The sequence below is a fragment of the Aspergillus glaucus genome (assembly GCF_001890805.1).
Source record: "Aspergillus glaucus CBS 516.65 unplaced genomic scaffold ASPGLscaffold_5, whole genome shotgun sequence".
Classification (NCBI taxonomy): domain Eukaryota; kingdom Fungi; phylum Ascomycota; class Eurotiomycetes; order Eurotiales; family Aspergillaceae; genus Aspergillus; species Aspergillus glaucus.
This window is the reverse complement of record NW_019170457.1, coordinates 392,763-418,084: the sequence shown is the minus strand read 5'-3', so window position 1 is coordinate 418,084 and position 25,322 is coordinate 392,763. Positions and strand designations below refer to the sequence as shown.

Here is a 25,322-nt window from a genome sequence, read left to right as displayed (position 1 = left end):
GGCGAGGTTGATGGAAGTTCTTGGCCACTTCATCGCCGAAACGGGGTTATTTTATGCCTCAGGCCACAAATGTCCCGTGATTGCTGCGAACGCCGACCGCCCAACAAACAAGTCAATTCGTACGCTTCGGCTTCAGCTCAGCTTTCCCTCGAGGCAAAAAGAAAGAGATAATATTGGCGAGGACGGTTTCCACAGTCGAGCGCTTGACGGCTAGTTGGACATACACATCCGGGTTGTGGTTGCACAACAGAAACGACCGTTGCAAGACCGTCGGTTAGAGCTGCCTGAATAGAGGCGCATATACAAAATTGAAACTCGACGCTTCTAGGGCTTGTTCCCTTTTCAAGACTGGTCATCGGATTCATCAATTGCCTATTTTGAGCGGCATTGGGAAAGGCTCCGAGACCGTGTTGTTGAATATTGACGTCCGCATATATCCCACCAACCGGTTCAGGGCCAGAGTCTAGCAGTGTTGCTGGTCTTTATTAAGGTTGGAGGTCTATAGATTGAAGCTTCGCGGCTCGCAGGGCATGATCTAACATTGGGCTATAGGCACTTCTCTCTCTTGCGCTGAGCGTTTATTTTGCATTCTCGTGACCTGGAAGTGGGGTTGGAATAATCCCAGCGACTCTAAAGTGCTCTTTCGCCTTTGCTGAACCTTAACGTGACAATTGGCTTATTAACAGCATCATCTATGGGAGAATCGTGTTCATGCCACCCTAACCATGATTAAAAAGAGCTCCTCGGGTTTACTTTCGCTATAGACTTTCCTTTTCTTCTCGTCTTTGCTGCTGTTCATAGGTGAACGTTGATGAATCGCCCTGGTTTCATCCTCTCTTCATTTTGGACAACCAGCATCACATTCTTGGCCGTGAAAAGATTACCTCCATTCTAAAAATCACTTGACGGGACACCATGACATCCCACCAAGATCCAGATATCTCCATGGCCAATGCCCCAGATGAGATTAGGGAGTTCGTCAGACAACGGGAGTCTGAAAAGGGGCAGTTGTCCATTCCCTCTAAGCCAAGGGTTGGATTGCTTTCGCATACGGTAGTGCCTAGTCCGACCATTCAATGGATCCTACCTGCACACCTGCGGAGTCAGCGACACAACGATGTGGTCTTCGTCGGTGATCGTCACATACAGATTCGAGAGGCCGTGTCAGGAATCCATTTGGAAGATGTTACCTCGAAATCTGACTTTGATGCCCAAATCATGGCCGCGAAGGTGATTAACGTGGGCACAGAACTGCCATGGGAAACTCAGATGAAACAGGGTGCTGGTCATTTAGCCACGAACGAGCCTCAGGATGGTTTGCCTCCCCAGGTTTTGGTCCTGAGTCTAGCCTCGAGAGAGCTAGTTTTTCTTTATTATTCGATGGCCGGCGAAGGCCAATTTGTCAGTTATCGACGGCCTCTGCCCAACGATGTCAACTTGTTCGAGCAGTTTGGGCGGAATGTCGCCGTGGAGCCAAGGTAAGCCTTCCTTGGAGTTGTGTAATAAGAACGTCGCTCAACATTCCTTCCCCAGGTCTCGTGCAATAGCAGTCAGCGCCTCGTGCGATTACTTCGGGATCTTCATGCTCAAAGAACCACCAGTCCTCCAGTCCCAGATGACCAACAACCAGTTGGATCCAATACTAGAGGTTTGTCTTGGATGACTCTGCCACTATCCCTACCAAGAATGGGTCTAACATCGCTTCCCCTACAGGAGCGGTTCTTCCGTGTCGACGGCGACATACTATTTATGGAATTCTTATATCCCAAATCAGAAGGCGAGAACAAGATTATTCTGCTACTCTTAGTTGCCCAAAATCAGATTACCCATGCCATCTGCTACGAGTGGGATGCGAATATCCCTATACGAAATGCTCCACCACGGGTTACCCGGAGATTATTACCGTTCGAGGACAGACTACCTACCATGGTTATCCCATTGACCAAAACTTCGTCGTTTATGCTCGTAACCCCCAGCTCGATGGCGGTCTACAAGAACAGACTGGATCCTCGCAGGCAACCCAGCCGATACCCTTTGCCTTTCTGTGATAAACAAGCCCAACGGTCACCCCTCTGGACTCGATGGGCGAGACCTTTGCGCAACTGGATTTACAATCAGAAACATGACGATATCTACCTGTGCCGCGAGGATGGCAGGATCTTTTACCTTGAAATCGGCAACGAGGGTGAGATCGAGAACCAAACCTTCCTTGGACTGCTTCACTGTGATGTGGATGCGGCTTTCGATACACTTGATATTGGGCATGAGGGTGGTGATCTTCTGCTAGCTGCAGGGAATATGGGCGATGGTGGATTATTTGTCCAAAAAGCGCGGGACCATCCGCGATGTGTCCAGAAGTTCATGAACTGGACCCCGGTGACAGATTCTGTGGTCGTCAAGTCCACAGCTCATGATTCCTTGGCGGCAGACGTTGCTAGTGACCGATTGTTTGTATGCTCTGCATCTACATTTGGGAAAGGTGCAGTCTCTGAGATTCGATATGGAATAGAGGCGCAAATTGGTCTGGCAGTGGCGCTGGAGGGGCTGTCCAGCACAAGAGACATATGGACCATGGCAGATAATGTAAACGGGGGCGTTTGCATTCTGACCACCGATCCAGTTTCATCACTTCTGATCTATATCCCCGCTGATTTCGGTGAGGGGATTTGCGCCATCGACGAGGAAGAATCAGGCTTGGACTTTTCCTGCCAAACTTTGGCGGCGGGCTGCACTCAGTCTGGTGCCATTGTTCAAGTAACTGAAATAGCAGTGCATCTCGGAACTGTTGCGGAATCTCCGGCTGTCCGCCATGATTATGGCCCGACTGAAAGTGTTGCGGCTGCAGCTATCAATGAATCGGCCGGGTTGGTTGCGACTGTTATTCGCTCACATAAGGGGTCACAACTTCACCTCATTCGGATAAACTCGACAGATAGCCAACACCAGCTGTCTAGCATTGGTGCACAGATCGATGTCAACCATGAGCCGGTTTCTATGTCCATTGAGCGCCTTGGATTTTCTTGTTTCGTCTTCATAGGGACGGGTAGTGGAAAATTGTTGATCTACCGCGTTGTAGAGGACACAATTACTTTCTTGACTGATATCGATATTAACGTGGAAGAGAGTGTCGACATTTCCAAGGCTATTGAGAGCCTTGCGATCATAAGCATTGCCACAGGTGACTCGTTAGAAAAGGCTATTCTATTCTGCGGTCTACGAAGTGGAATCCTGGTCTCTTTCGGGGTAACTGTCGATAATGACAACATTAACACGCCTATCAGTGAGCTCTGTGTGTCTAACATCACATCACATTAACTAACTTGAACTTGCTATTTAGGCATGAAGCAAGGAATTCCACAACGACTGGGACACACCTCCGTCAAGGTGCAGAGCAAGGGAAACGCTGCGTTATTGACATGTGGAGAGGGCTTCTGGCAGGTCTCGTGTGTCGAAGATGGAGAGCTACCTGAGTACACTCTCCAACGGGTTTGGATCACTGACCAAAACAATGTAAGTCTTCAAGGTCTTCCCGTATTTGTCACGGTGTCTGACTTTCTTTTAGCCTGCCTACTACCCAAAGAGCATCTACGGATTTACGACTAGCAATGTTGTCAATCCAGATATGGACGACGCTTTCAATTCGCTGTCCTGCGTTGCAGATGAACAATTGTTTATCTGTACACTGGACCGCGAGGCGAGGACAGTTCCGCGACGAATCAATATGCCAGGAAGTGCCAACAGGCTGGCTTATTCAAACCATTTGAAGAGTCTAATCGTGTCCTATACCCAAACTGAACTCGATACAAGCCTGGATCCTGTCAGACGTTTTACGCGTCCGATGGTTGATTTTATTGATCCAGACTTCCAAGACTCAGCAATCAGCTTGCCTGGCACGGAAAAAGGACCCCAAACATGGAGACCACAAGGAGCGGCCGGTGAGAAGATCACTTGCATTCTTGAGTGGACGCCTCGAAAAGGAGACGAAGAATACCATCTCATCGTTATCGGGACGGCCCGCAAGAATCAGCAGGAACGAGGCCGGGTCATATTTCTGCAGACGTCACGGGATGCGTCCAATCCGTCTCAAATCGAATGCTCTGTCAAATATGTGCACAAGTTCGAGGGGCCAGTATATTCCATTACACCATATGGCCCATTTACGTTGATGGTCTCATCTGGCCACGAGATTATCCCATTGGAGCCCAAGTTCTCCCGGACACGATGGGGTCGGGCTGCAAGGTACTCAACAGTATCGCCAGCGATCTCTATATCGGCACACGAGCCGTATGTGTACCTGTCGACGGCAAGAGAGTCGCTTATGGTGCTCAAGGCTTCTGGCGACAAATTGAGTATGTATGCGTATGATCGTCACCGACATGATGGGCTATCTCACGTCCACATTGGCGGACCACTGAACCTCACCGTTGCCAGTAGCAGAGGCGGCACTGTCAGCGTGTTAACAGAGAGGGGAGTCACAGAAACGGATAAGATGATGCCACATTCGCTATGCGAAGCCCATCTTCCACTGTCTGTGATGAAACTGAGTCTTGGTTCCAAGCTGTCCCCTCTGAACTCTTCTTCGCGAGTGCTCTACGGAAGCACAATCAACGGCACCACGTACCGATTCTTGACTCTGGGGGAGAAGGACTGGCGACTACTCCGTCTACTACAGAACATGTGCGAGAAGGATCCTCGCATCTGTCCATTTACGCCAAAACGCAAACGTCTGCGCAACCCCGTGGAGAGCGAGTCTGTTGAGTCTTCTCCCTCCCGGATGCACGTCGACGGTGACATTCTGAGTCGTCTGGTGGCCCGAGGTGCGGGGTACCTGCACAGGATGTTGGTCTCGGGAGACCTGTACGATCTTTCTTCACATGATACCGGTACTACACAGGCTACCATGGAACGATTTTCTGTATTGGCGGAGGATGCTTTGGGGAGGTCGACGAACCAGGTCGAGGCGGTTATGAAATGGTTGAGGAATACACTTCATATGCAGTTCTAGTTTCAATCTGTAGTTGTTAAAAGTACATATGACATGTGCCATTCGAATGAAGACGATGTATGGGCATCCTGTTGTTTTGTATAGTTCCTCTACCCTGAGTTCGGAATAGCACAGCAATATATATAGCAGCATAGAGCATAGCGCGCCAACATGCTAGTATTCAATCCGATCTTCCTGCAAATAGACTGCTCTTGTATCAGGACAATTAAATAAACCAATTAACCACATATAAACTCCTGGAACACATAACACTTCTAGTACTCCCCTATTACCTACCTGAACAATAACTATGGTGGCAACGGGCGGCGTACATAAGCAGCGCCATCGGTCCCCCACCAAAAATCGCCGGCCCAAAATTCTCACGGACCACCGCCGCAAGAAAAGCTCCTCCAACTCTCTCCAACCCTCCGAAAATCTTCCAACCACCTGCAGGGAGAATATTTATTTTCGGGGTTGATTTTTATCTGAACATTTTATCTGTTCAGACTATTTTGGACGCCGCCTCTTTGCCACTTAGCCGTCCTCTTTGCCCGCAGGCGGAGACAAGGAAAACAATCGAGTATTGTTCGTGATACCCTAGTCTGTATACAGAGCTGAACGACGCACGTTTCATCTGTGACCGGTTTGACTGACATATCGACTCGTTTGTATAGGGCTTGATTGACGTTCGAAGACCACCGATTTAGAAAGAAAAGGACAACACCGCAATCATGGCGCCTAAGAAGAAGGGAAACAAGCGACAAGAGCAAGACTGGGAGGCAGAATTGGGAGAAGATGCACCCGCTGCGGAGCCCCAGCCCGAGGAAGAACCTGCCGCCGAGGGAGTAGAGGAAGAGACGAGTGGCAGCGGCGGTCTTCTCGCTGCGCTCCGGAAAAACAAGACCAAGAAAGCCAAGAAGGGGAAGCAGGATAACGACTTTGTTGAGGGTGAAGATCCTACAGAGGAGGCAAACGATGCTGTTGATCTGGCCAGCAAGGCACCGCAAGAAGGCTCCTTCGAAGATGAAGAGGAGGATGTGTTCGCCGGAAACCAGAAGAGCGCCAAGGCTGCCGCCGCCGCAGCAAAGGCTAAGAAGACCGAGGAGCCTGAGGGTGAGTTCCGTGTGAAGTCTAAGAAGGAGAAGGAGAAGGAAAAGAAGGAGAGAGAAAAGCAGCGTAAGAAAGAACAGGTAGGCTATTTCTCCTATTTGTTCATTTGTATTGTGCTCCCGTGTACATTGATACTAATATGTCTATTTCCTATTTCTAGGCCGCTACCAAGAAGAAGCCTGGAGACAACAAGAAAGAACCCGCCAAACAAGCCGCTTCGCCCAAGGATGAAGCCTCTCCAGAGCCTTCCCCCGCCGCTACTCCTGCCCCGGAACTCGCCGGCGGCGGCAAGAAGAAGAAGCTCCCCCCCCACCTGGCAGCTATCCAGAAGCAGCAGGAAGCACTTCGGAAACAGCGTGAAGAAGAGGAGCGAATTCGCGCCGAAGAGAGGGCTGCGCTAGAGGAACAACGCGTCCTTGATGAGGAAGAAGAGAGGCAGAAGGAGGAAGCTCGTCAGAAGAAGAAGGAGAAGGAGAAGGAGAAGAAAGAACAACTCAGACGTGAAGGCAAGCTGCTCAGCAAGGCCCAGAGGGAAGCTCAGCAACACAATGAAATACGTATGAAGCAAATGCTTGCGGCTGGTGTGGGTACGGTTGCAGGTCTCGAAGCAAACCAGGCCGAAAAGAAGAGACCCGTTTACGACACCAAGAAGAAGAAGGGCCCGAAGAAGCAGGAGGAGGACCTTGAGGCCGCTGCTGCTCGTGCTAAGGCTCAGCGTGAAGCTGAGGAAGAGCGCCGCAAGAAGGAGGAAGAGGAGCGGAAGGCCAAGGAAGAAGCCGAGGCTGCTGCCGCTGCTGCCGCTGCTGCTGCACAAGAACAAGAGAGCGAGGGTGAAGATTGGGAGAAGATGGCCGATGCTGACGACGTCAAGGACAGCTGGGATGCTCCCTCTGATGAAGAGGGGGAGAAGCCGAAGGCTGCTGCGAAGGAGTCCGAGAAGCCCGCAGAAACTGCCGCCCCCAAGAAGGACGAATCCGAGAGCGAGTCGGAGTCTGAATCTGAATCGGAGTCCGAGGACGAGGAGCAGTCGGCTGCCAAGCGGGCCGTTGCTCAACGGAAAGCCGAAGCCGCCGAGCGGAGAAAGAGGCAGCACGAGGAGGCTATGGCTGCTCGGTCAAAGGACAACCTCCGTTCCCCCATTTGCTGTATTCTTGGACACGTCGACACAGGAAAGACCAAGCTGCTGGACAAGATTCGTCAGACCAATGTCCAGGAAGGTGAAGCTGGTGGTATTACCCAACAGATTGGTGCTACTTACTTCCCCGTTGATGCCCTTCAGACCAAGACTGCCGTCGTCAACAAGGATGGCAAGTTCGAATTTAAGATCCCTGGTCTGTTGATTATCGATACTCCTGGTCACGAGTCTTTCTCCAACTTGCGTTCGCGTGGTTCGTCTCTCTGTAACATTGCCATCCTGGTCGTCGATATTATGCACGGTCTCGAGCCTCAGACCTTGGAGTCCATGAGATTGCTCCGTGACCGTCGGACGCCTTTCATCGTTGCTCTGAACAAGATCGATCGTTTGTACGGCTGGAAGAAAATCGACAACAACGGCTTCCAGGACAGTTTGGCGATGCAGAACAAGGGTGTTCAGAACGAGTTCCGTACCCGTCTCGACCACACTAAGCTTCTTTTCGCTGAACAGGGTTTCAACTCGGAGCTCTTCTACGAGAACAAGTCGATGTCCCGGAACGTCTCCCTGGTCCCCACTTCGGCCCACACCGGAGAGGGTATTCCTGACATGTTGAAGCTGCTAACCACTTTGACCCAGGAGCGTATGACCAACGCCCTGATGTATCTCTCGGAGATCGAGTGTACCGTCCTTGAAGTCAAGGTCATTGAGGGTCTCGGTACCACCATTGACGTTGTCCTGTCGAACGGTATCCTTCGCGAAGGTGATCGAGTTGTACTGTGCGGTCTTAACGGGCCTATATCAACGAACATTCGAGCACTCTTGACACCAGCACCGCTCAAGGAACTTCGTCTGAAGTCAGCATACGTCCACAACAAGGAGGTCAAGGCCTCCCTGGGTGTGAAAATCGCCGCCAACGATCTTGAACAAGCCATTGCTGGTTCTCGTCTGATGGTTGTTGGACCTGACGATGACGAGGAAGACATTGAGGAAGAGGTCATGTCTGACCTAGAGCAGCTGCTTAGCAAGGTCTCCAAGGACCAGCGTGGTGTTAGCGTCCAGGCTTCCACCCTTGGTTCGCTTGAAGCGTTGCTGGAATTCCTTCGTGTGTCCAAGATTCCTGTTGCCAACATCTCCATTGGCCCTGTCTACAAGCGTGATGTGATGATGGCTGGAACCATGCTGGAGAAGGCCAAGGAATTCGCGGTCATGCTGTGCTTCGATGTCAAGGTGGATAAGGAAGCGTACGCCTATGCTGAGGAAGTTGGCGTCAAGGTTTTCACGGCCGACATTATTTACCACTTGTTCGATGACTTCACCAAGCACATGGCTGAACTGACCGAGCAACGGAAGGAGGAGAGCAAGCTGCTTGCTGTCTTCCCTTGCGTGCTCAAGCCCGTTGCTGTCTTCAACAAGAAGGACCCCATTGTCATTGGTGTCGATGTGATTGAGGGAAGTCTCCGGATGAACGCACCTCTTTGCGCCATCAAGACAAACGCGACTGGACAGAAGGAAATCCTTGACATCGGCAGAGTGTAAGTCTCTTTCCTTTAATATTTTAACAAGGTGCTAATTCGATACAGTGTGTCCATTGAGCGTGACCACAAGCCGGTCCAAGTCACCAAAAGAGGTCAGCCCTCTGTTGCTGTCAAGATCGAGGGATCCAACCAGCCCATGTACGGCCGTCACCTCGAAGAGAAGGACCAATTGTACTCGCGCATCTCGCGTGCCAGTATCGACACGCTCAAGGAGTTCTACCGACCCGAAGTGTCGATGGAGGAATGGGCTCTTGTCAAGAAGCTCAAGCCTGTGTTCGAAATTCCTTGAGCTGGTTTCATCGGTTCTCAGGTGACGTCTGGGTGATGCCCAAGACAACGTGCTGGGTCTGTTCAAGTCGAATCTCCCTTAGAAAGGGTGCACGGCAGTTGATCAGATTCTCAAGCGCAGGGGTAGCCGACTCAGGAAAAGTTATGGGCGTGTTTTTGCATGTCCATGGTAAATGAGACGATGGCTCTGCCTCGATGGCAGGAACAAAAGCGCAACGAATTTTTTATTTGCGTCTTGCAAAAAGTCTTATGTCTGCATGAATGGCCGCGACTTGGTTGATTAGATGTGTATAATGAACGTGGTCGATACCAGCTTGTTTGTTATTATGATGATTCAATGCGATGTTTTCTATTCCAAACTAGATGCTATATTATATGATTATATAAAGTCGTAACAAGATCATCGATGTTAGAGTAAGTCATTACATATTCGCCGTAAAAACAGAATCCGATGCAATCACCGCAATGATAGCAATCTATATAAGTTAGCCATCAACCAACGACACGAGTTGAAACACAGCATACCAAAGACAAATCCACTCCGGAAGTGACGATAACATCCAAAACAGGGCGATAATCCGCACGCGAACTGATTAGGGCCAGTCTCTCGTTATGCTTGATACTCTCGCGCACCTGCGCGACTTTGCGATCCCCATCGACGACGTCAAAAAGCGCCAACACATTCCCATATCTCTCAATCTCCAGCGTGAGCTTCTTATCATCCTCCTTCTTTGTATCCGCAGCAGCAGCATTCCTCTCAATCCCAATACTAAAACCCCCAGAAGGCTTATACCCAAGGGCCCGAATCCGATGCGACCCCGTCGCAAGTACTCCCCCATTATTACAACTATCCCCAAACCCACCACCACTACTACTGCTTCCATCGCTACCAGGCTCAACCCCCGGCAACGTAACACACCACTTATGCCTAAACTTGAACCAATTGCGATGCAGCTCGAACAGCGGTAGTCCCGACGCATCCCGGAACTCGCGGCAACTCCTGTCGCTGAATTTCCACCCCGTAGCTGTGAATACGACCGCGCCTTCATCGTCTAGTATCTTATAGGCTTTTGAGGAGTTGGAGTCGCCTTGCGGGTTGAGGGTGAGGAGGGTTTTTGTGTCGGTGATGTATTCGCGGCGTAGGGCGATGGGGCGCTCGGGGGGTTTGAGGACGGTGCGGGCTTTGGGGACGGAGGAGCGGCGGGGGAGGAGGGATTGGGAGTAGGTGGACATTATGTTTTGGTTGTAGTTAGTGTTAAAGGAGTGTTATTTGAGGTTAGAATGGCACGGAGTAGAGAGCAAGCAAGCAAGGGAGTATGTATTTAGTTGCGGGGAGCTTATGACGGCTTATGTAGCTAGTTGTGCAGCATAACAGCTCACGGTGACGGTGACGGAATGCCAAGAATTGAGTTCAGCCAATTGTGATCTTATGACGGACGTGAGCCCCGAGAATAAATTTAACTGTGATTGGTTAGACTGGCAAATCTTCAAGGTGGATCCATAGGACTGGACAGGAACCAACCACACAGATGGCGATATGATTGATGTGTCTTCTGCATACAGATCGGTTCTAGCCCAATCTGTGTCTGCAGTCTTCACTCACAAACAGTGACTAAGATGACGCGTAACAATTGAGAGGTCCTATCCAAGTTTCCATCTGTTCTTGTTCTTCTTGCCATGTTCTCATCCATCCGGTGACCCCGACAGAACCAGAACCATGCGTCGGTACTTGCGGAAGCTTAGATCGACTCCGGCCGTGGTGCTGCTTTTCGTCATCCTCGTATTCCTTTTACCATACGACAATCCGTTCAGCCCTCGCGCTGCTATTGTGAGCGCAGCATCTGCTCTCTTCGAGAAACGCTGGTGGCTCATCAACAAACCCGGTGCATACCCGGTGGATTTCTCCCAAGATGTTGCGGTGTTAATAAAATCGGGTGTTGGGACGAAAGAGCGGATCCCTTCTTGGCTGAAAGCGCACGAGCACATGGAACTCTCCGATGTGCTTCTCATCGGAGATTTTGCCACGTTGCCGGGGCAGGAGTACCAGTATCGCGACCGGCGATTGCCCGTGCATGATGTGTTGGGTTGGATGATTGGAAAGGGGTATTTGGCGGCGGAATTGGAGCATCCGAGATTGGAGAAGTATTATAATTTGACGAGGGCTGTTGATCGCGGCGATGTGGATGCTGCGCGGAAGATGTCTGGGTCTTTTGGGTGGGAGCTTGATGCGATGAAGGTACTTACCATCTACCGCGCATGTGTGAGTGTTCTGCTAATGGCATAGTTCCTTTCCGGCATGGAACTCCTCCACAACCGATTCCCGGATAAGAAATGGTACATCATGGCAGACGACGACACGTACCTCATACAACCCTCATTCAAGCGTCTCATCGAACACTTCAACCCTAACCGCGAGCAATATCTCGGGAATCCGGTAGGCGGAGAGGACTGCCGCTTTGCCCATGGAGGATCATCCATAATCCTGTCGCACAGAGCCGTTAGCCATCTCATATCCGACCACGAGTACCTGGCCATGGCTCACCGGGAATCCCTGGACGAGACGTGGGGTGATAAGCGTCTGGCGGTATCATTGAACCGATTGGAAATTTACATCAACGAAGAATACGCAACCTTTTTTAACGGCGAGAGTCCTCATATTTCCAAGATCACCAAGGAGCGACTATGCACGCCGGTTCTTTCGTTTCACGGACTTTCGTCGTCATCGGATATGCTCACTGTCAGCCAGACCTTTGAGCATGCCACGGAGCAGGTTCTCTGGGTCGACCTGTGGAATATCCCTATTAGTGACAATAGTGCCAGTGGCCTTCTCCCCAAAGCTTCAACGTCCCTCTTCGACGACCCGATATATGATACCGGCCACAAGAACTGGGACTACGTCGGCCGATTAGACGAGTGGACACAGTCAGTTGAAGACGTGACCTCTGTCGACACATGCAAGCAGATATGCCGCGAGGAGCGTTCAGACTTCTGCTTGGCGTGGACGTGGGACTCAAATGAAAAGAAGTGTCATATGAGTTGGTGGATAATCAAGGGGGATAATGCTGAGGGAAAGACTTCGGGGTTGAGTGTGCCGGCTGTGAAGGATATTGTGGGATCGTGTCGACCGTGATTCTTTTTTTTTTTTTCATGTGCTTACTACTTGTAATTATTTTTGCGTTCACATAAATACATAATGATAATACATACTTCTAGAATGATACTAGGACTTGAGCCTCATAACGACTTCTCCACAGTCCCCACCAGGGCTGAAAAGACCCACATGTCGCATGCTCAATAATCGTTTTAGGCACTAAGCTATATCCTGCCCTCCTCTTCGCTCAATCCTCCTTTATGCCAATTTTTTATGCTATTCCCAGAGCACATACTGCTGCCTAGCACACAACACATATACCATTTAAATGTAACGTTTAATAACAAAGAAGGGCGTGTAGCTCAGTCGGGAAGAGCGTTTGTCTAGGTAGACACCAGGTCCGGGGTTCGAATCCCCGCACGTCCATTTTTCTGGTGGTTGGAGGTTCGATTCCCTGTCTCTATCGTTTTTATTTATTATTTATTATTTTTCTTTTTTTCGTGAAAAAGTAAGCAGCGACGCTCAAAGCTGGCTCTTTCAGACAAGAAGCCATACTGACATTTGCTAATTTTGTCTTGGTAGAGTGTTCGGCCAAGAGGCCGCTTGCTTTTTCAACAGTTGGGACAATGCAGACGTCCCCCTAAGACTCTACAGCGGTATATATGCTCCGATATCAGGTTACGACAATTCTTGGTCTACATTTTAATATACTTGTGCGGGCACCCACGAGAGGTTTTTGCTTTGGTCATACATAGCACACTAGAGGTACGAGTCTCATCATCGCAGCCAACGGCAATGTCAAACAAGCCAAAACTGATGGACAATCGGTGGATGTTAAGGGAAGAAGAAAGACTTGCCTGTCTAAACACTTTTCCCTTAGGTGAATAAGCGACATCAATGGTCGACATGAAAGGGTCTCTTGACAAGTCAACCCTCGTAACTATAGGATCAGGCTAATTACCAGACATCAATGTAACCACAGAGAGCAAGCAGAAGCTGTAGAAGCTCGTGGAATGCAGGACAAGAATCCTTTCTCACGCTCCAAACAAGAGCGTCCATATTTAATCGAGTCAAAGAGGATAGAACAACTGGCGTTGCTAAATGTTCCGGTGACATTGCTACTAAAGAAGCACCCAAAATGCCGCTACTTACTGCGGACGGCAGAGAGAAACGACTTACACGCGAGATGGCCTTTTTGCCAGAGGGTCTCATAGCAATCGGCATTACAGAATCATAGACTGCAGTCTGGGACGCAATGACCCTGGCATTCTACTCATCCGACTTTCCATACAGCGGTGATGGCACGCAAGGTCGTGCATCTGGTATCTATTATATGGGACCAGACTATCCTACCAGCAGTTCAGAATATCCGGGAATCTGGGGCGTGTTGTCCAGTTCAAGACCACTGACCAAATTCCCCACATCACCATCAGCTGTAGGGATGCGAGGTCCCTTTATAGACGGAGTTATCGCTTGACCGTTATGCGTTGTATATACTGATGAGCCCCAACAATTTTGAGACGATAATCAAACCAAGCTAATCACTCTAGAAGAGCTCTCATCTCTCGCTCTAGCCGCTCAGGGTTTTGATACAAACCGCCATCAGTCAAAAATTCGCATTAGTATCATGACCTTTTAATCATCACCCACAGGTACACCAATAACTTGCTGCTTGCCTTTGAAGACTGCACTTAGCAATCTTCATGTTGCCGTCACCCTCCGTGGCAAAAATCCCACGCGAGTCCGTCAAAAAGGAGGCATGGAAATCTAACACGTACACAGAATGATTTGTCCGACGTACGATTGACGAGATGGAAGTACCCTGGAGGAAATACGCGGTTTACCCCCATTCGAATAGACCGAACAGACTGAGCAGTCTGAACGCATGCGGTACTCCAATCATCCAGCAAGTTTTGCGAATGGATGTCAGACTTTTATGATCTGGCCTTGAACAGATGTTGCTCATTAGGGCATTCTAGGTTGACAATGTCCACCTTACTGGAAACCAAGCTGCCGAATCGAGTTTTGTTGAAGGTAAAGATCTTACTTTGGGATATAACCCTTGACGTGTCAATCATCAGGCGAAAGAGTGGACATGTATGGTTTGTTGGGGGTTTTGGATCAAGAAATTGGAGGATGCTTATGTCTGAAGAACAAACACGGAATATGTTGTTCTTGACAGACCATTGCTATATCATATAGCAGCGAGCTGATATAGGTGGCCGACACTTGCTTAACACTTCACATTTTGATATGTATAATAACCGCATATGTACAATATTCCACCACCCAGTCTCTACCCCCTCAACTCAAACCCTCAGACGAAATCAATAATCCTCCCCCTCCCACTCCTCAACCTTCCCACCCCTCTTAACCCAATCCAACCAACTCCCATCATAAACCCCCACCCTCTCAACATCATACCCCGCCTGCACCGCCAACTGCGCCGCCGCCCGCGCCCTAACCCCCGCCTTACAATAAAACACGATATCCCCCTCTCCCTCCACACCAGGCTTCGGGTATCCAAAGCGCGTTTCAAATTCGTCGGGGGACAGGAAGAGCGCATCTGGTTGCGAGGCTAGCGGGACGGCGACGGCGGAGGGGAGAATGCCGCCTTTTAGTTCGGCGGGTTCGCGGACGTCGACGAGGATTAGGTTCTTTTGCGGGGTTTGAGAGGGGGAGTTGGGGGTGTCGGCGGGGAGGGAAGCGTTTATCTGGTTTGTTGTTAGCTTGGTATTTAGGGGTTACTGGGGAAGGTAGATGGACATACGTCTTCGAATTTCCATTGCTTCCACCCCTGCCCACTCTTACCGCTATTCCAGCGGATGAACTCCTGGGAGGTGAAACTGGGGCGCAAAGGTGCAAGCACGCTGGTCCTCGATGATGTCCAGAGACACCTCTGTCCAGCACGAGCAGCTTTCAGCGCCAAAAATGGGGTTCCATTCTGCAATGCGCTGCTGCTGCGGCGGGCCGAGGAAGATTGCGCCTGCTTGCCGAGGCGGGCGTTGAGGGTGAAGAATCGTCGGAGGGTTGATGCGGACATTGTGTCGGAGGATTGCCTCGCTTGACTAACTAATCAATCGTTTTTGAATGTAAAGCTTCTTGTTGTCTGGAAGACAGGTGTGGTTGATATACGCTTTGGGGGGTTCGGTTAAGATGGAAGTGATGTCAGGCTGCCGCAATGTACCGCCTGCCGGAGATGGTAAATGGTTGTCACATGTGCAAATACAATTGGTCAAAGTCAATAACATATGTAAAAACTAGATACAGGAAGGCATATTACAACACAATAACGATTTTTTGGCGTGACAAAAACATGAAAGGCCTGCAATTATTATTAAATCTATGTCGCGGGATCTAGAATGCAACGCCATTTTCAAGAAACGGGGAATAGAAGAATGAAAATGAGAAAACGCTCCACTGACGATAATCAGTCGAGATGGACGATCCCACATGGGTCGTTGCAAAATCATACAGTTTCGGAAGTCCTGATCCCCAGTTAACAGTAGCTGGAAAAGAAGAAAAATGAATAAAGAATAAAACCATCGCTATGTCAGGTCGCATCATCAAACCCCAAAGAAATCCCCAAATGGGGCAATAGTACTATATCACGAGAAGGGAAAAAGGTGTCATTGGTCGTTTCATCTCCAGCATAGGAAAAGAACAATGGCGAGGGAAGTCTCAAACTCAAGCGTCGCATTTCGGGTATCTTGGTTCCAATGTGATATGCAACGCTTGATGCGAAACGAACCTCACCAGGCTGTTATTCGAGAAATAGAGAATAGAAGGTGTTTAGGGACGAGGACGGAAAGTAAGGAGACAGTCATCCTGGTGGTCATTAGCAATTTGACCAATGCAGAGAAACATGGAAGAAAGAAACGTACCTGAGGGAAGATGGTGGCAAACACCTTGATTTCTTCGGACAGAGGAGTGGGGGTGTGCTCCCAGTCCATCTCCATACTGGCCTTGCCAATCATAGCCATCAGGCTGGAAGTGGCGTAGTTCTGACCCAAGCAGTAGTGGGCGCCAGTGCCGAAAACTAGCCAGTTCTTGGTCTGCTTCTCAGCAGTGCCGGTCACCCACCGGTCTGGATCGAAAGAGTCTGCGTTTGGGTATGCCTCTTCGTCGTGAAGAGCGGGCCAAATCGAGGGGATAACCATGCAGCCCTTGGACACAGTGATCTTGTCCGTGACGGGGAAGTCGCGCTTGGCCAAGTAGGGAACCATGATGACGGGAGGACGGTAGCGGAGAGTCTCCTTGACGACGGCACGGGTGTAGGGCAGGTTGTCCAACAGGTCCATCGAGAGGGGCACCGTGCGGTCACCGTTGCGAACGCGCAGGTTTTCCTCGCGAACCTTGTCCAGAACGTCGGGGCGGTCAGCCATAAGCTGGAACAACCAGGTGGAGGCGGCCGAAGTGGCATCCTGAGAGGCGAACAGGAAGGTGAAGATGGTCTGCGCGATCTCGTAGTCGCTGAAGTCACGTAGGATTTGCGGAGGCTTCTCAGCGGGCTCACCTGCAGCAACCTTCGCACGGTACTTGGCGGAATCTTGCTGCGCCTTGATCCAGGCGTCCATGATGCAGGAGACTTCACCGCCGGCAGCCATGCGCGCCTTACTCTTGGCAGCACACTTGCAGAACTCCTCCAGCACCATATCCGCAGCCTTCTTTCCATACCAGATCTTGGTGTACGGAAGAACGAAGGGGAAGTTGACCAATTCCAGCGCAGCCGTGATCAGGTAGTAGTCATCAGCGATCTTCTGAATAGCCTCAGCGGTCATGTAGTGGCCAACAAAGGTGCGACACGAGATGGCACACATGAGCTCACGGAATTCAGACATCCAAGCGGTAGGCTCAAAGTTGGTCTCCTTGGACTTTTTGAGGAAGCGCTGGTAGTACTCGTTGTAGACCTCCTCCACGCGCGGGAGGTAGCAGCTGAGCGCGGCGCGCGTGAACAAGCCATTCAGACCCTTGCGATATTCAACATGGTCTTTACCGTCCAAAAACACCCAGTTGGTCTTTCCGAGAAGCTTGTGGGCCGCATCGACGACACAGGGTTTGGCAAAGGCGGGCGAATTGAAGATCTTCCGAGACGTGTCGCGAGTGGACGCGATGACAACGAACCTACGGTGATAAGTCAGTCAGCTGCTATAGACTAGCAATTTGTTGGCGCAAACCAGTAGGATGTCTTACTTGTGGAAGACGGAAACACAGCTCAGCTCACCGCTATCCCATTTCGCCTTGTACTCGTGGAACTTGGGATTGACCGATTGAAGGAACGGGCCCATGAATGGGATCTTGAAAGAAGGACCGACAATGGAGCCCTTGAGGTAGAAGTATCGCACTGGGTAAATTGAGTTGTTAGATATGATCGAATATGGTCGAGTTTTATCAACGCGACAAAAGATAAAAGAAAAATAGAGGCTTACGTTGATCATAAACAACAGCACCAACCAACATTGTCAACAAAGCCTTCCAGACGGAGACGCCCTGGAACACAGAAGCGACCAACCCCGAAGGCTCAAAGACCTTGGGGAAGATGGTGGCATCAGCGATAGGGGAGACAAAGCTCCCGTTGACGGTAGCCATAATGGGCAGACCACAAAACAACACGCAACTCCCGAGAAAGATGAGGTAAGGAGGAAAGAAGGAAAAGAGAGGAGAGAAAAGAAGGATGGGGAGAAGGGAAAGGAGGGCAAAGAGGGAAAGAGGAGAGGAGAGGAGAGGAGGAAACAAAGGAATGAGGAGAGCGAGTGAAGTGAGTGAATGGAAAAGGGAGAAGAAAGAAAGAAGATTCTCTGGGGATCCTATTGGGGAATGGAGTGTATAGCATGTAATACCAATACGTACGGTAACATTCACCGTTGCGGCGGGCGGAGGACCACGGATACAGTCAGCCATGCAGGTACTGTTCGATTAATAATCCCACGGCGCCAATAGTTAGTTAACTAACACTACTTTAAGAAATATATTAAGGTACCGAAAAAAAAAAAAAAAAATCAGCCCTGGTGTGCGCGTCCTAAGCCGTGTATTTAAAAGGGTACAGCAAATACGGTATTTACGCTCTCAGGGACCGGGACGAAGAACATCCGGCCGTGTTCCTGCGGTGGAGCCGCGAAATTAAACGGACGGAATGGCGGCCGGCGGTGTGTCTTGGCAGAAAAAAAAGAAAAGAAAAGAAAAAAATACCAGAAGAACACCTGGGCGCATAGCATGAACCCCTCACAACTCGGCATTATTCATGCATTATTTCATGTAGATAGGGTTATGAAGCGTCCTACATTCATATAGTTCCGTTTAATAATAACTGATAGCATTAATGGCCCTAACAAGTGGATAAAGCCATCATCTGATTTGGCGCCAAGCTGACGTTTTGCTATCCGAGCTCCAAAAAAGCAGCTGATTCGGTTGTCCTCTTCCCGATTGGTCAGCCCGCCCCATGCTAGTTTGTTAAGGCTAACAGATTAACTACAAGTAGGGTCGTGGTTGGCACGTGTATGTCACTTGCTGACTCATCACTATGGTAAAATAACTAGTTACATGAATCATGAATGCGACTTCACCGCCCAAAGCCAAACCAACCACGCCGGCTACTCTTTCTCTCCTCTGGTGCCTCTTCAGCGGTCGTGCCCTGATTCGGTCCCTGGTCCTCACGCGGGTAGTCAATGTAGTTCCATGCAACATCCAGGAACAGTGGTTTCACCGGCACGGGCTGCAGCTGAGGGAGGGCAGGAACCAGATGGCTGAGATCTAACCCGTTTCCAGAGTATTCATGCAGGCGTTCAATCACAGGCCGCTCGCTAGCCAACTTGGACGCTTCTTCCTCTGACATCCGTTCCAAAGTAACCAGACCCCGGTACTGTGCGACAAGGTCCCGCAGCGTGGTTGCTAGCGTCTGTGCTTGGGCGCGGGAAACATCCAGTCGGGGTGGTCCCTCAACATCCGATGTTTGAGTAGACGTAGCAGTCGACGCAAGCTTCAGCGCTTGAGAAAAGAGTGCCAGGGCTTCTTTCGATTTCCCGAGGAAGCCATGAGATCGACCAATTGCAAGACACCTGTTTTAACGGTTAGAGAGTCTATCTCATGAGAAAAGAATAAGAGCATACCTCAAAGCCCGGAAGTAAGCCCGTTTGGCCTCCAATTCCGCAACAAGAGCATTGTCAGCAACAACACCCGGAAGCTCGAACACAAAATCCAGACTCTGCAGCGTAGAATCGTAGAGGACGACCCTCTCCCGCAGCTGTGTCAACTTCTTCCCATGGCCTTCCTCGCGTCGGCTACCGGCCTTGTTGCCCCGAGAGGCCTTTGTCGCGTTGGCATCAAACGAGGAATCATCCTGCTCCCCACACAGCACCCGGTTGCGACCAACACGCCATCCCACAAGAGCATAGTTGACTGCGGTGCGAGTGATTTGCAGCGACTGCATCCTCTTATCACCAGGGTCAACTCCCTCACTGGTAAGATCATCAATGGCAGTTTTTGTGGCATCAACCGCATCCTGACTGGCGATGATCACGTTATCATAAGCAGCAGCCTTATCTTTAGATGAAGCGGATTTGCCCGCAGGTTCTGCCAACCATGCAGTAAGATGGGCTTCGGCTGCCGCAGCAGCAGCAAGGGCCTGAGAAATCGACGCATCCTCCAAAGACACAGTTCGCGACCTCCATTCAATAGTCTCCGGGAGCTGTTGCACCTCTCCATCAGCAGTCCGTCGGGTTCCTGCCGCATCCTCCTTCAGACAGTTGGGATCGACTTTCTCCACTTCGGATCGAACGTCGGTATTCGATGGGAAATAGTTGATAGCCAATGACGGAAGAGGCTTCGAGCGCGGAAGTTTCATTTGATACGCCGCATATCTGATACTGGGATCCACGGTGCCGGAAAGAAGGTCTCGGAAAGCGTCCTTCTTGGCCATTTGACCAAGTGTCGTATACACGATTCTCGCAACTGCGTAGTGCTGAAGGCATTGTTCCCATTTCCTCTTCTCCAAGTTCAGGGCTCCGCAGAGAGAAGCGTAGTATGCGCGCGCTTCAACAATATCGGTATCGGTAGCACCAGACGTAGACTGGTCTTGTAGCAGGTTGACGAGCTGCTCCGAGTAGCCGGTGGCCTTGTTCAGCCGCGAGATAATGTGACGTCTAGCTGCACCGACGATTCCTTTTGCAGAAGGGTCCGCGGAGTGTGTAGATTTCATCTGCATTGCCTGTGCCCAGGCCCGCTCCGAGCTGAGTAGTAAGAGGTGTGCGTAGCTTTGATACATACAGTCAGCACAGTTTTGATTTATATGTTGCACACACGTGGAAGAAAAAGGCAAGGACATACGTCACATTGTTCCCAATATCCCCTGCGCTCACTGGAGGCTTGGCTGTATATTTACGGCCTTTGGGTGTAGTCTGCCCGAGCTTCTTGCGCAGCTTGTGTAGTTTGCGCGTGGCGTGCGCCCGGTAGGCGTTGTAGTCCCCGACCACGAGGGACTCCTCCCTTTGATTGAAAACAAAGTCCGTAATCTCCATGCTGGCTTGAATGTTGATTAAGAGCTGCTTGGGACACGGTGTCTGGCGGAGGGGACATAAAGTGCGGAAGTCCCCGGTCTCGGCCAAATAAATGCCCGGCCGCCGCTGCGGGAAACCTTAGTCTTTTTCCTGCCAGGCCTTCCTAAATCCCGTCTTTGGCCATCAGTCGATACAATCATTGATCTTTACTGCTTTCCTTGCTCTTCTGCTTGTTTATTGAGAAGAGATTTCGTGCTTGAAAATTGGTTGTTGCGAATCCGCGAAGCTTGATCTGCGAATAGAGCTCCCGCTCATATTTTTTCCCCAGTGCGTCGCTTCTTCCTGAGATCACGAAAGCTCCAGCAACAGAATATGATCTGACTTTATTCATTGACTTCAGGCCGTCGATAGACGATATGTTACGCGGTGTGATATATTTCGGGTGACTTTAGGGTATAACAGTCGAGGGTGATGCTTGAACGGGCTGCCGGATGCCTCGAGAACGCAGGACGGCGTTTCTTCCGGGATTCCAATGGCGCCATTCGACATTCAAGGTCACTGTATCCTCTTCTCGGACACAACAATGGAGCAAGTGCAGATTTTCCTTCCTGGCTTTTGGCCTTCGTGCAGATTTCCGACCTGCGGGGCTCGTATAGCCTGAGCGCCACTTCAAATACACGAACGCCGTTTCTCGATTTCCTGTACCCACCACAAACCAAGACCTTTGCAGCCTCATGTTTATTTCACGCCTCGAAGAGAATTGGTTCTCGGCGGAGGAGGAAAACGGTACCCGGTCTATCCAGAAATTACGTCTCGAAAAGTGCTAGTCGTTATCAAAGTGCCCAGGCGGGGCAGGGAGTGTTAGAGGAACATGAAAAGCCGGGTGAAGATGATGAACGGGGACGCGCAAGGGACAGTCTTGGAGTGTTGTTCAACCAGCGGAGGTTGGGAGACTATGAAGAAGCTTGGACGCTATATGCAGTTGCCGGCCGGCCCCTCGATTTGAAATCGGCTCTCCTCGATTACCTTAGTCGTTCAGAACGGCCGCTCGACCGTAACCGGACGAAACAGATATTTGACGAAATCCCTGTCGAACATCGCTCTGCGCACGATTACCTGCGCCTAGCGGAATCATGTGTGACTGCTGGAACATTTCCGGATTTAAAGGAATTATGCGAGGGAGCTGTATCGAACGGGGTGGGAAACCTGTGCTTGGCCTTTACTATCGCAACCTTGGTAAACAATGCGCAATGGGATATTGCTCAAGATATGTGGAATTTACGGCCGAAATCTTTTGAAGACGAGCGGTCTCCCGACAGTGAATGGTTGCGTTCTGTCGTTTCCCAGGTGGATTTATCGTTATTCCTCAAAAATATAGTTGGCCTAGCGGACTTCCTCAAAGCCCAAGGTGATGTTTGCCCTGCTCGCGAACTTGTGGGCATCCTTATTGATCATGCTTTCTCGTCATTGAAAGCCATCGAAAACACGTCCTCCAGAAATATTCTTCTCCTTCTACGCAGATACAAAGGACTCGGCATTGTCACCGCGGAACATTTCTACAAATTGATCCAGACTTCCCAGTCTTCGGAGCTTCGAACGACATTCATTCGGTCCATTGTCATTTACCGTACGTTTCGTTGGCAGTTGCCGGACGAGGTGCCTCCAGCGAAAATCATTCGTGCCATGATGAGGACTCTTGTGTCGTTTGACATCACCAACGGTATGACGTATTTCATGGAGGAGTTCTCGCAATTTCATGGAAAACCCACCCCCGATGTGTATAAGAATGCTCTCGTTGCATTTTCAAGGGCCGGTGATGTCGCAAAAGTCCGCGAAGTCTTCGACAAGCTCGTATCCGACCATGGACCGCCGCGCAGCCGCAGGCTGCTAACTCCGCTTCTTTACGTCCAGGCAAGGGTTGGAAACATTCAAGAGACCCGTCGAGAATTCAACCGGATTCCAGAGGAATATGGCCTTGAATTGAATACGGTGTGCTGGAACAATCTGCTCACTGCCCACGCGAATGCGGGTGACGTTAGTGGGGCTTTCCAAACTTTCGATGAAATGCTTAAAAGCGGGGTGGAACTGAACTCCCATACATTCGGTATTTTGATGGGCGTCTGTGCCAACAGAGGTGATATCGACAATGTCCGCCGTCTGCTAGCTATGGCGAAAGAACGCCAGATGCAGATTACGGCTCCTATGATTGATCCAATCGTAGAGGCGTACTGCCGCAATGGAAAGTTTGACGTGGCTGAAAGCGTGGCCGAGACTTGCCTCGGCTTGGACGTGCAGGGCTCGCGGGTACGAATGTGGAACATGCTACTTTGGCACTACGCATTCAGACTCGACTTAGAAGCCGTCTCACGAATCCGTTCACGAATGGACAAGGCAGGACTTTTACCTGATGGCATGACATATGCCGCTTTGATGCTCAGCTTGGCGCTCATTGGCAAGACCAATTCTGCTCGTCGAATTTTCCGGTCCCTTCACCGAAACAAGCGCGTGCATGCAACCGAGTTTCATTACACCATCATTCTGTACGGTTACGTTCGAGAGCGGAATCGTGACATGGTACACATTATTTTCCGTGAGATTAAGGAACGTTTCCAGCGACCTGGCTCCAGCTCAAGCCTCCTCTTCCTTAAGAACCAGTTGCAGAGAGACTTGCAATCCATCAGGTCTGGTGGAAAGCCCGAGGAGAGTGCCAGTGCACGCCTTGAAAACGCCGAAAAGTTCCTTGCTGAGACCATCGCGGACTTCGACACTACGAAACTGGCTACAAAGGAGCCGATGCCAGCCACCGGAAGACAATCCGCCATGGAAGCCTTCCCCAGCATGTTCTATGAATACGTCATGAATGCATATGGAACTAAGGGAGCGTCTCGGAAAGTACGGGAGTTATTCGACCAGTTCATCAGCCGGCAGAAAACTCTACGCTCTTCAGACAATGTGGAAGAAATCGCGCCTCTTCGCTTGCTTAACACCCTGATGCTCGCGCACTTGCGGGCTGACGAATATAAAGAAGTTGAGGATTGCTGGCGTCTGGTATTTCCTCGTGCGATCAAGTTGGCCACTCCTCTCAACGTTGATGAATGGCTTTCTGCCCATTTGCCACCGGCAGACAGCCTCTACCCTCCCCGTCCCTCTCTACCCCAGTCTTCCCAAGGCAGCCATGATTTGCTCGTGGATTCCGATGCTTCTGATTTGTCAGAGGAGCTCATCTCAAAGAAACATAGAATTCTCCCGTCTTATACGTTCATGCTATCAAAACCCCTCTCTCTGTACTTGCGTTCGTTGGCGTATCGCAATGAGCTCGAAAGGATCCCGCAGGTTGTGGCTGAAGTTGAGCGTGCAGGATTCAGTCTGTCCACTCATAATTGGTCGAGTTATGTCCAGCTGCTCGCAACGTCTGACAACCCATCACATCAACTTCAGGCATTTGCTGTCTTTGAGGAGAAATTCATGCCTAATTTCCCGGGATGGAAATTTATTCGCCGTGGACTCAGCATCAAACCTCCAGGGGTTCCCAAAGCAATTGCAGAGCTCGAGGATCGTAGACATGGAAGGCGCCGCGATCACCTCTTCAAAGAAGGGCGAAGATATTGGAACCAAATCCAGCCGGATTTCATGCATCCCACCTATATTTCCATGGTCTACCTCGCCTCTGCCTTGCTTGATTTTCGAGAGAGAAGTGTCGTCGAAGGAGGTGCGGAACTGCAATCCTTGTATAACGGGGCCCCCAACACTCTTGAGGCATTGGGTAGCATGCCTTATATCCGCGAAAAGTTCCAGGGCGTATTGCTCCGCTCTCGTCAACAGCAACGCGATAAAAGGAAAGCTCCCCTTCAATGGGAGCCTTGGGTATGGACCGGTGGTGTCCTTGGCGTTGGAGGTCGTCCTAGAGCTTCTGCTCTCGTTCTCTCCAACGAAGCAGCCGCTAGAACAAGTATTGCTGGCGGATTAGATCTACTCGTCGCTGACATCAAGTCGAAAGCGAGGGCCTCCGTCTCAGAGAAGGATGAACCCGAGGGCTCCCCTCCTCCTAAGACTTTCGACCCAGAAGACGAGCACGACATCGAGACCGAAACTAGCTATGAAGCAACGAGCGGCCTTGTTGATCCCGATGATGAGTCACGGTATCTCAGGAAGCCTGATAGCTTGTATGTTTTCAGACTACCCTTTGTGAAGGAGGAGCCGGTGTCCAAAGAGCTGGACGAGCCAGCAGAAGAACCAGCAGATGAGCCAGCAGACGACGTATCAGAACCCGATGCTGCAGAAGATGCGGAAGATGTTGAAGCAACCGACGAGGAGCAAGGCCTCAAGCATACCGAAGAGAAGGAGCCTGATGAACGGTCTTAGGTCCTGTATATTTTCTCTGAATCTTCTTCAAATGTATAGATAGTTTTTGACATGTATGATCTACGTCCATATTTTGTATAGTGCGCATTGTCACGAAGTATGAAGAGCATAGAAGCATTACAGCGCGGTTGGGAATGTATAGTAGATATTCTCTATTCAATTTTTTCTCCAATCTCTTGGATCTTTTCTCTTCAAAATTATCATTTACAACCATTTCGCCGTAGATCACGTGTACCATTAATTGACAGCTTAATCATCAATAGAAGTCGCGCGCGACGCGTTCTAATTATTCCCAATTTGGAAACGCGCGTCGCCGGCACCAAAA

General features: G+C 50.3%; 8 protein-coding genes across 8 annotated transcripts; 4 read left to right on the top strand and 4 right to left on the bottom strand.

Annotated features, from left to right (window-relative positions):
• Positions 1-915: 915 nt before the first annotated feature.
• On the top strand, positions 916-5,005 carry thtA (the record flags this gene model as incomplete). The annotated part of the gene is made up of 5 exons (XM_022544301.1): positions 916-1,478; positions 1,534-1,648; positions 1,714-3,280; positions 3,338-3,510; positions 3,563-5,005. 5 exons carry the CDS (start codon positions 916-918, stop codon positions 5,003-5,005), a joined length of 3,861 nt encoding a protein of 1,286 aa, XP_022403152.1.
• Positions 5,006-5,715: 710 nt separating this feature from the next.
• Positions 5,716-9,053, top strand: ASPGLDRAFT_23654 (putative mitochondrial translation initiation factor IF-2; the record flags this gene model as incomplete). Its single annotated transcript, XM_022543309.1, has 3 exons — positions 5,716-6,174; positions 6,255-8,761; positions 8,810-9,053. 3 exons carry the CDS (start codon positions 5,716-5,718, stop codon positions 9,051-9,053), a joined length of 3,210 nt encoding a protein of 1,069 aa, XP_022403151.1.
• A 421-nt stretch (positions 9,054-9,474) lies between these two features.
• ASPGLDRAFT_33368 (uncharacterized protein) lies at positions 9,475-10,285 on the bottom strand (the record flags this gene model as incomplete). Its single annotated transcript, XM_022544300.1, has 2 exons — positions 9,475-9,528; positions 9,578-10,285. The coding sequence occupies 2 exons, from the start codon at positions 10,283-10,285 to the stop codon at positions 9,475-9,477; spliced, it is 762 nt and encodes a 253-aa protein (XP_022403150.1).
• Positions 10,286-10,755: 470 nt separating this feature from the next.
• On the top strand, positions 10,756-12,253 carry ASPGLDRAFT_44253 (uncharacterized protein). Its single transcript, XM_022545990.1, has 2 exons — positions 10,756-11,288; positions 11,337-12,253. Exons 1-2 carry the CDS (start codon positions 10,770-10,772, stop codon positions 12,180-12,182), a joined length of 1,365 nt encoding a protein of 454 aa, XP_022403149.1. The 5' UTR covers positions 10,756-10,769; the 3' UTR covers positions 12,183-12,253.
• A 2,110-nt stretch (positions 12,254-14,363) lies between these two features.
• ASPGLDRAFT_56065 (rhodanese-like domain-containing protein) lies at positions 14,364-15,269 on the bottom strand. Its single transcript, XM_022548172.1, has 2 exons — positions 14,914-15,269; positions 14,364-14,857 (listed from the first exon to the last, which is right to left on the bottom strand). The coding sequence occupies exons 1-2, from the start codon at positions 15,184-15,186 to the stop codon at positions 14,471-14,473; spliced, it is 660 nt and encodes a 219-aa protein (XP_022403148.1). The 5' UTR covers positions 15,187-15,269; the 3' UTR covers positions 14,364-14,470.
• Positions 15,270-15,935: 666 nt separating this feature from the next.
• Positions 15,936-17,732, bottom strand: erg5 (C-22 sterol desaturase erg5; the record flags this gene model as incomplete). Its single annotated transcript, XM_022544299.1, has 4 exons — positions 15,936-15,971; positions 16,028-17,267; positions 17,337-17,487; positions 17,573-17,732. The coding sequence occupies 4 exons, from the start codon at positions 17,730-17,732 to the stop codon at positions 15,936-15,938; spliced, it is 1,587 nt and encodes a 528-aa protein (XP_022403147.1).
• A 735-nt stretch (positions 17,733-18,467) lies between these two features.
• ASPGLDRAFT_80442 (signal recognition particle subunit SRP68) lies at positions 18,468-20,684 on the bottom strand. Its single transcript, XM_022550070.1, has 3 exons — positions 20,466-20,684; positions 19,250-20,392; positions 18,468-19,198 (listed from the first exon to the last, which is right to left on the bottom strand). Exons 1-3 carry the CDS (start codon positions 20,654-20,656, stop codon positions 18,703-18,705), a joined length of 1,830 nt encoding a protein of 609 aa, XP_022403146.1. The 5' UTR covers positions 20,657-20,684; the 3' UTR covers positions 18,468-18,702.
• A 144-nt stretch (positions 20,685-20,828) lies between these two features.
• On the top strand, positions 20,829-25,165 carry ASPGLDRAFT_166648 (putative translation regulator (Cya5)). The gene is made up of 2 exons (XM_022542630.1): positions 20,829-20,962; positions 21,036-25,165. The coding sequence occupies exon 2, from the start codon at positions 21,107-21,109 to the stop codon at positions 24,995-24,997; it is 3,891 nt and encodes a 1,296-aa protein (XP_022403145.1). The 5' UTR covers positions 20,829-20,962; positions 21,036-21,106; the 3' UTR covers positions 24,998-25,165.
• Positions 25,166-25,322: the final 157 nt, after the last annotated feature.

What these genes read in the sequence shown, in the direction of transcription:
- ASPGLDRAFT_80442 (XM_022550070.1), bottom strand. Translation starts at nt 20,656, where the DNA reads ATGGAGATTACGGACTTTGTTTTCAATCAAAGGGAGGAGTCCCTCGTG. An exon ending in GATATTGGGAACAATGTGAC is followed by an intron (nt 20,393 to 20,465) that starts GTATGTCCTTGC and finishes TATGTATCAAAG; the next exon opens with CTACGCACACCTCTTACTAC. An exon ending in GCTTACTTCCGGGCTTTGAG is followed by an intron (nt 19,199 to 19,249) that starts GTATGCTCTTAT and finishes CCGTTAAAACAG; the next exon opens with GTGTCTTGCAATTGGTCGAT.
- ASPGLDRAFT_166648 (XM_022542630.1), top strand. Translation starts at nt 21,107, where the DNA reads ATGCTTGAACGGGCTGCCGGATGCCTCGAGAACGCAGGACGGCGTTTC.
- ASPGLDRAFT_56065 (XM_022548172.1), bottom strand. Translation starts at nt 15,186, where the DNA reads ATGTCCGCATCAACCCTCCGACGATTCTTCACCCTCAACGCCCGCCTC. An exon ending in AGCAATGGAAATTCGAAGAC is followed by an intron (nt 14,858 to 14,913) that starts GTATGTCCATCT and finishes ACAACAAACCAG; the next exon opens with ATAAACGCTTCCCTCCCCGC.
- ASPGLDRAFT_44253 (XM_022545990.1), top strand. Translation starts at nt 10,770, where the DNA reads ATGCGTCGGTACTTGCGGAAGCTTAGATCGACTCCGGCCGTGGTGCTG. An exon ending in GGGAGCTTGATGCGATGAAG is followed by an intron (nt 11,289 to 11,336) that starts GTACTTACCATC and finishes CTAATGGCATAG; the next exon opens with TTCCTTTCCGGCATGGAACT.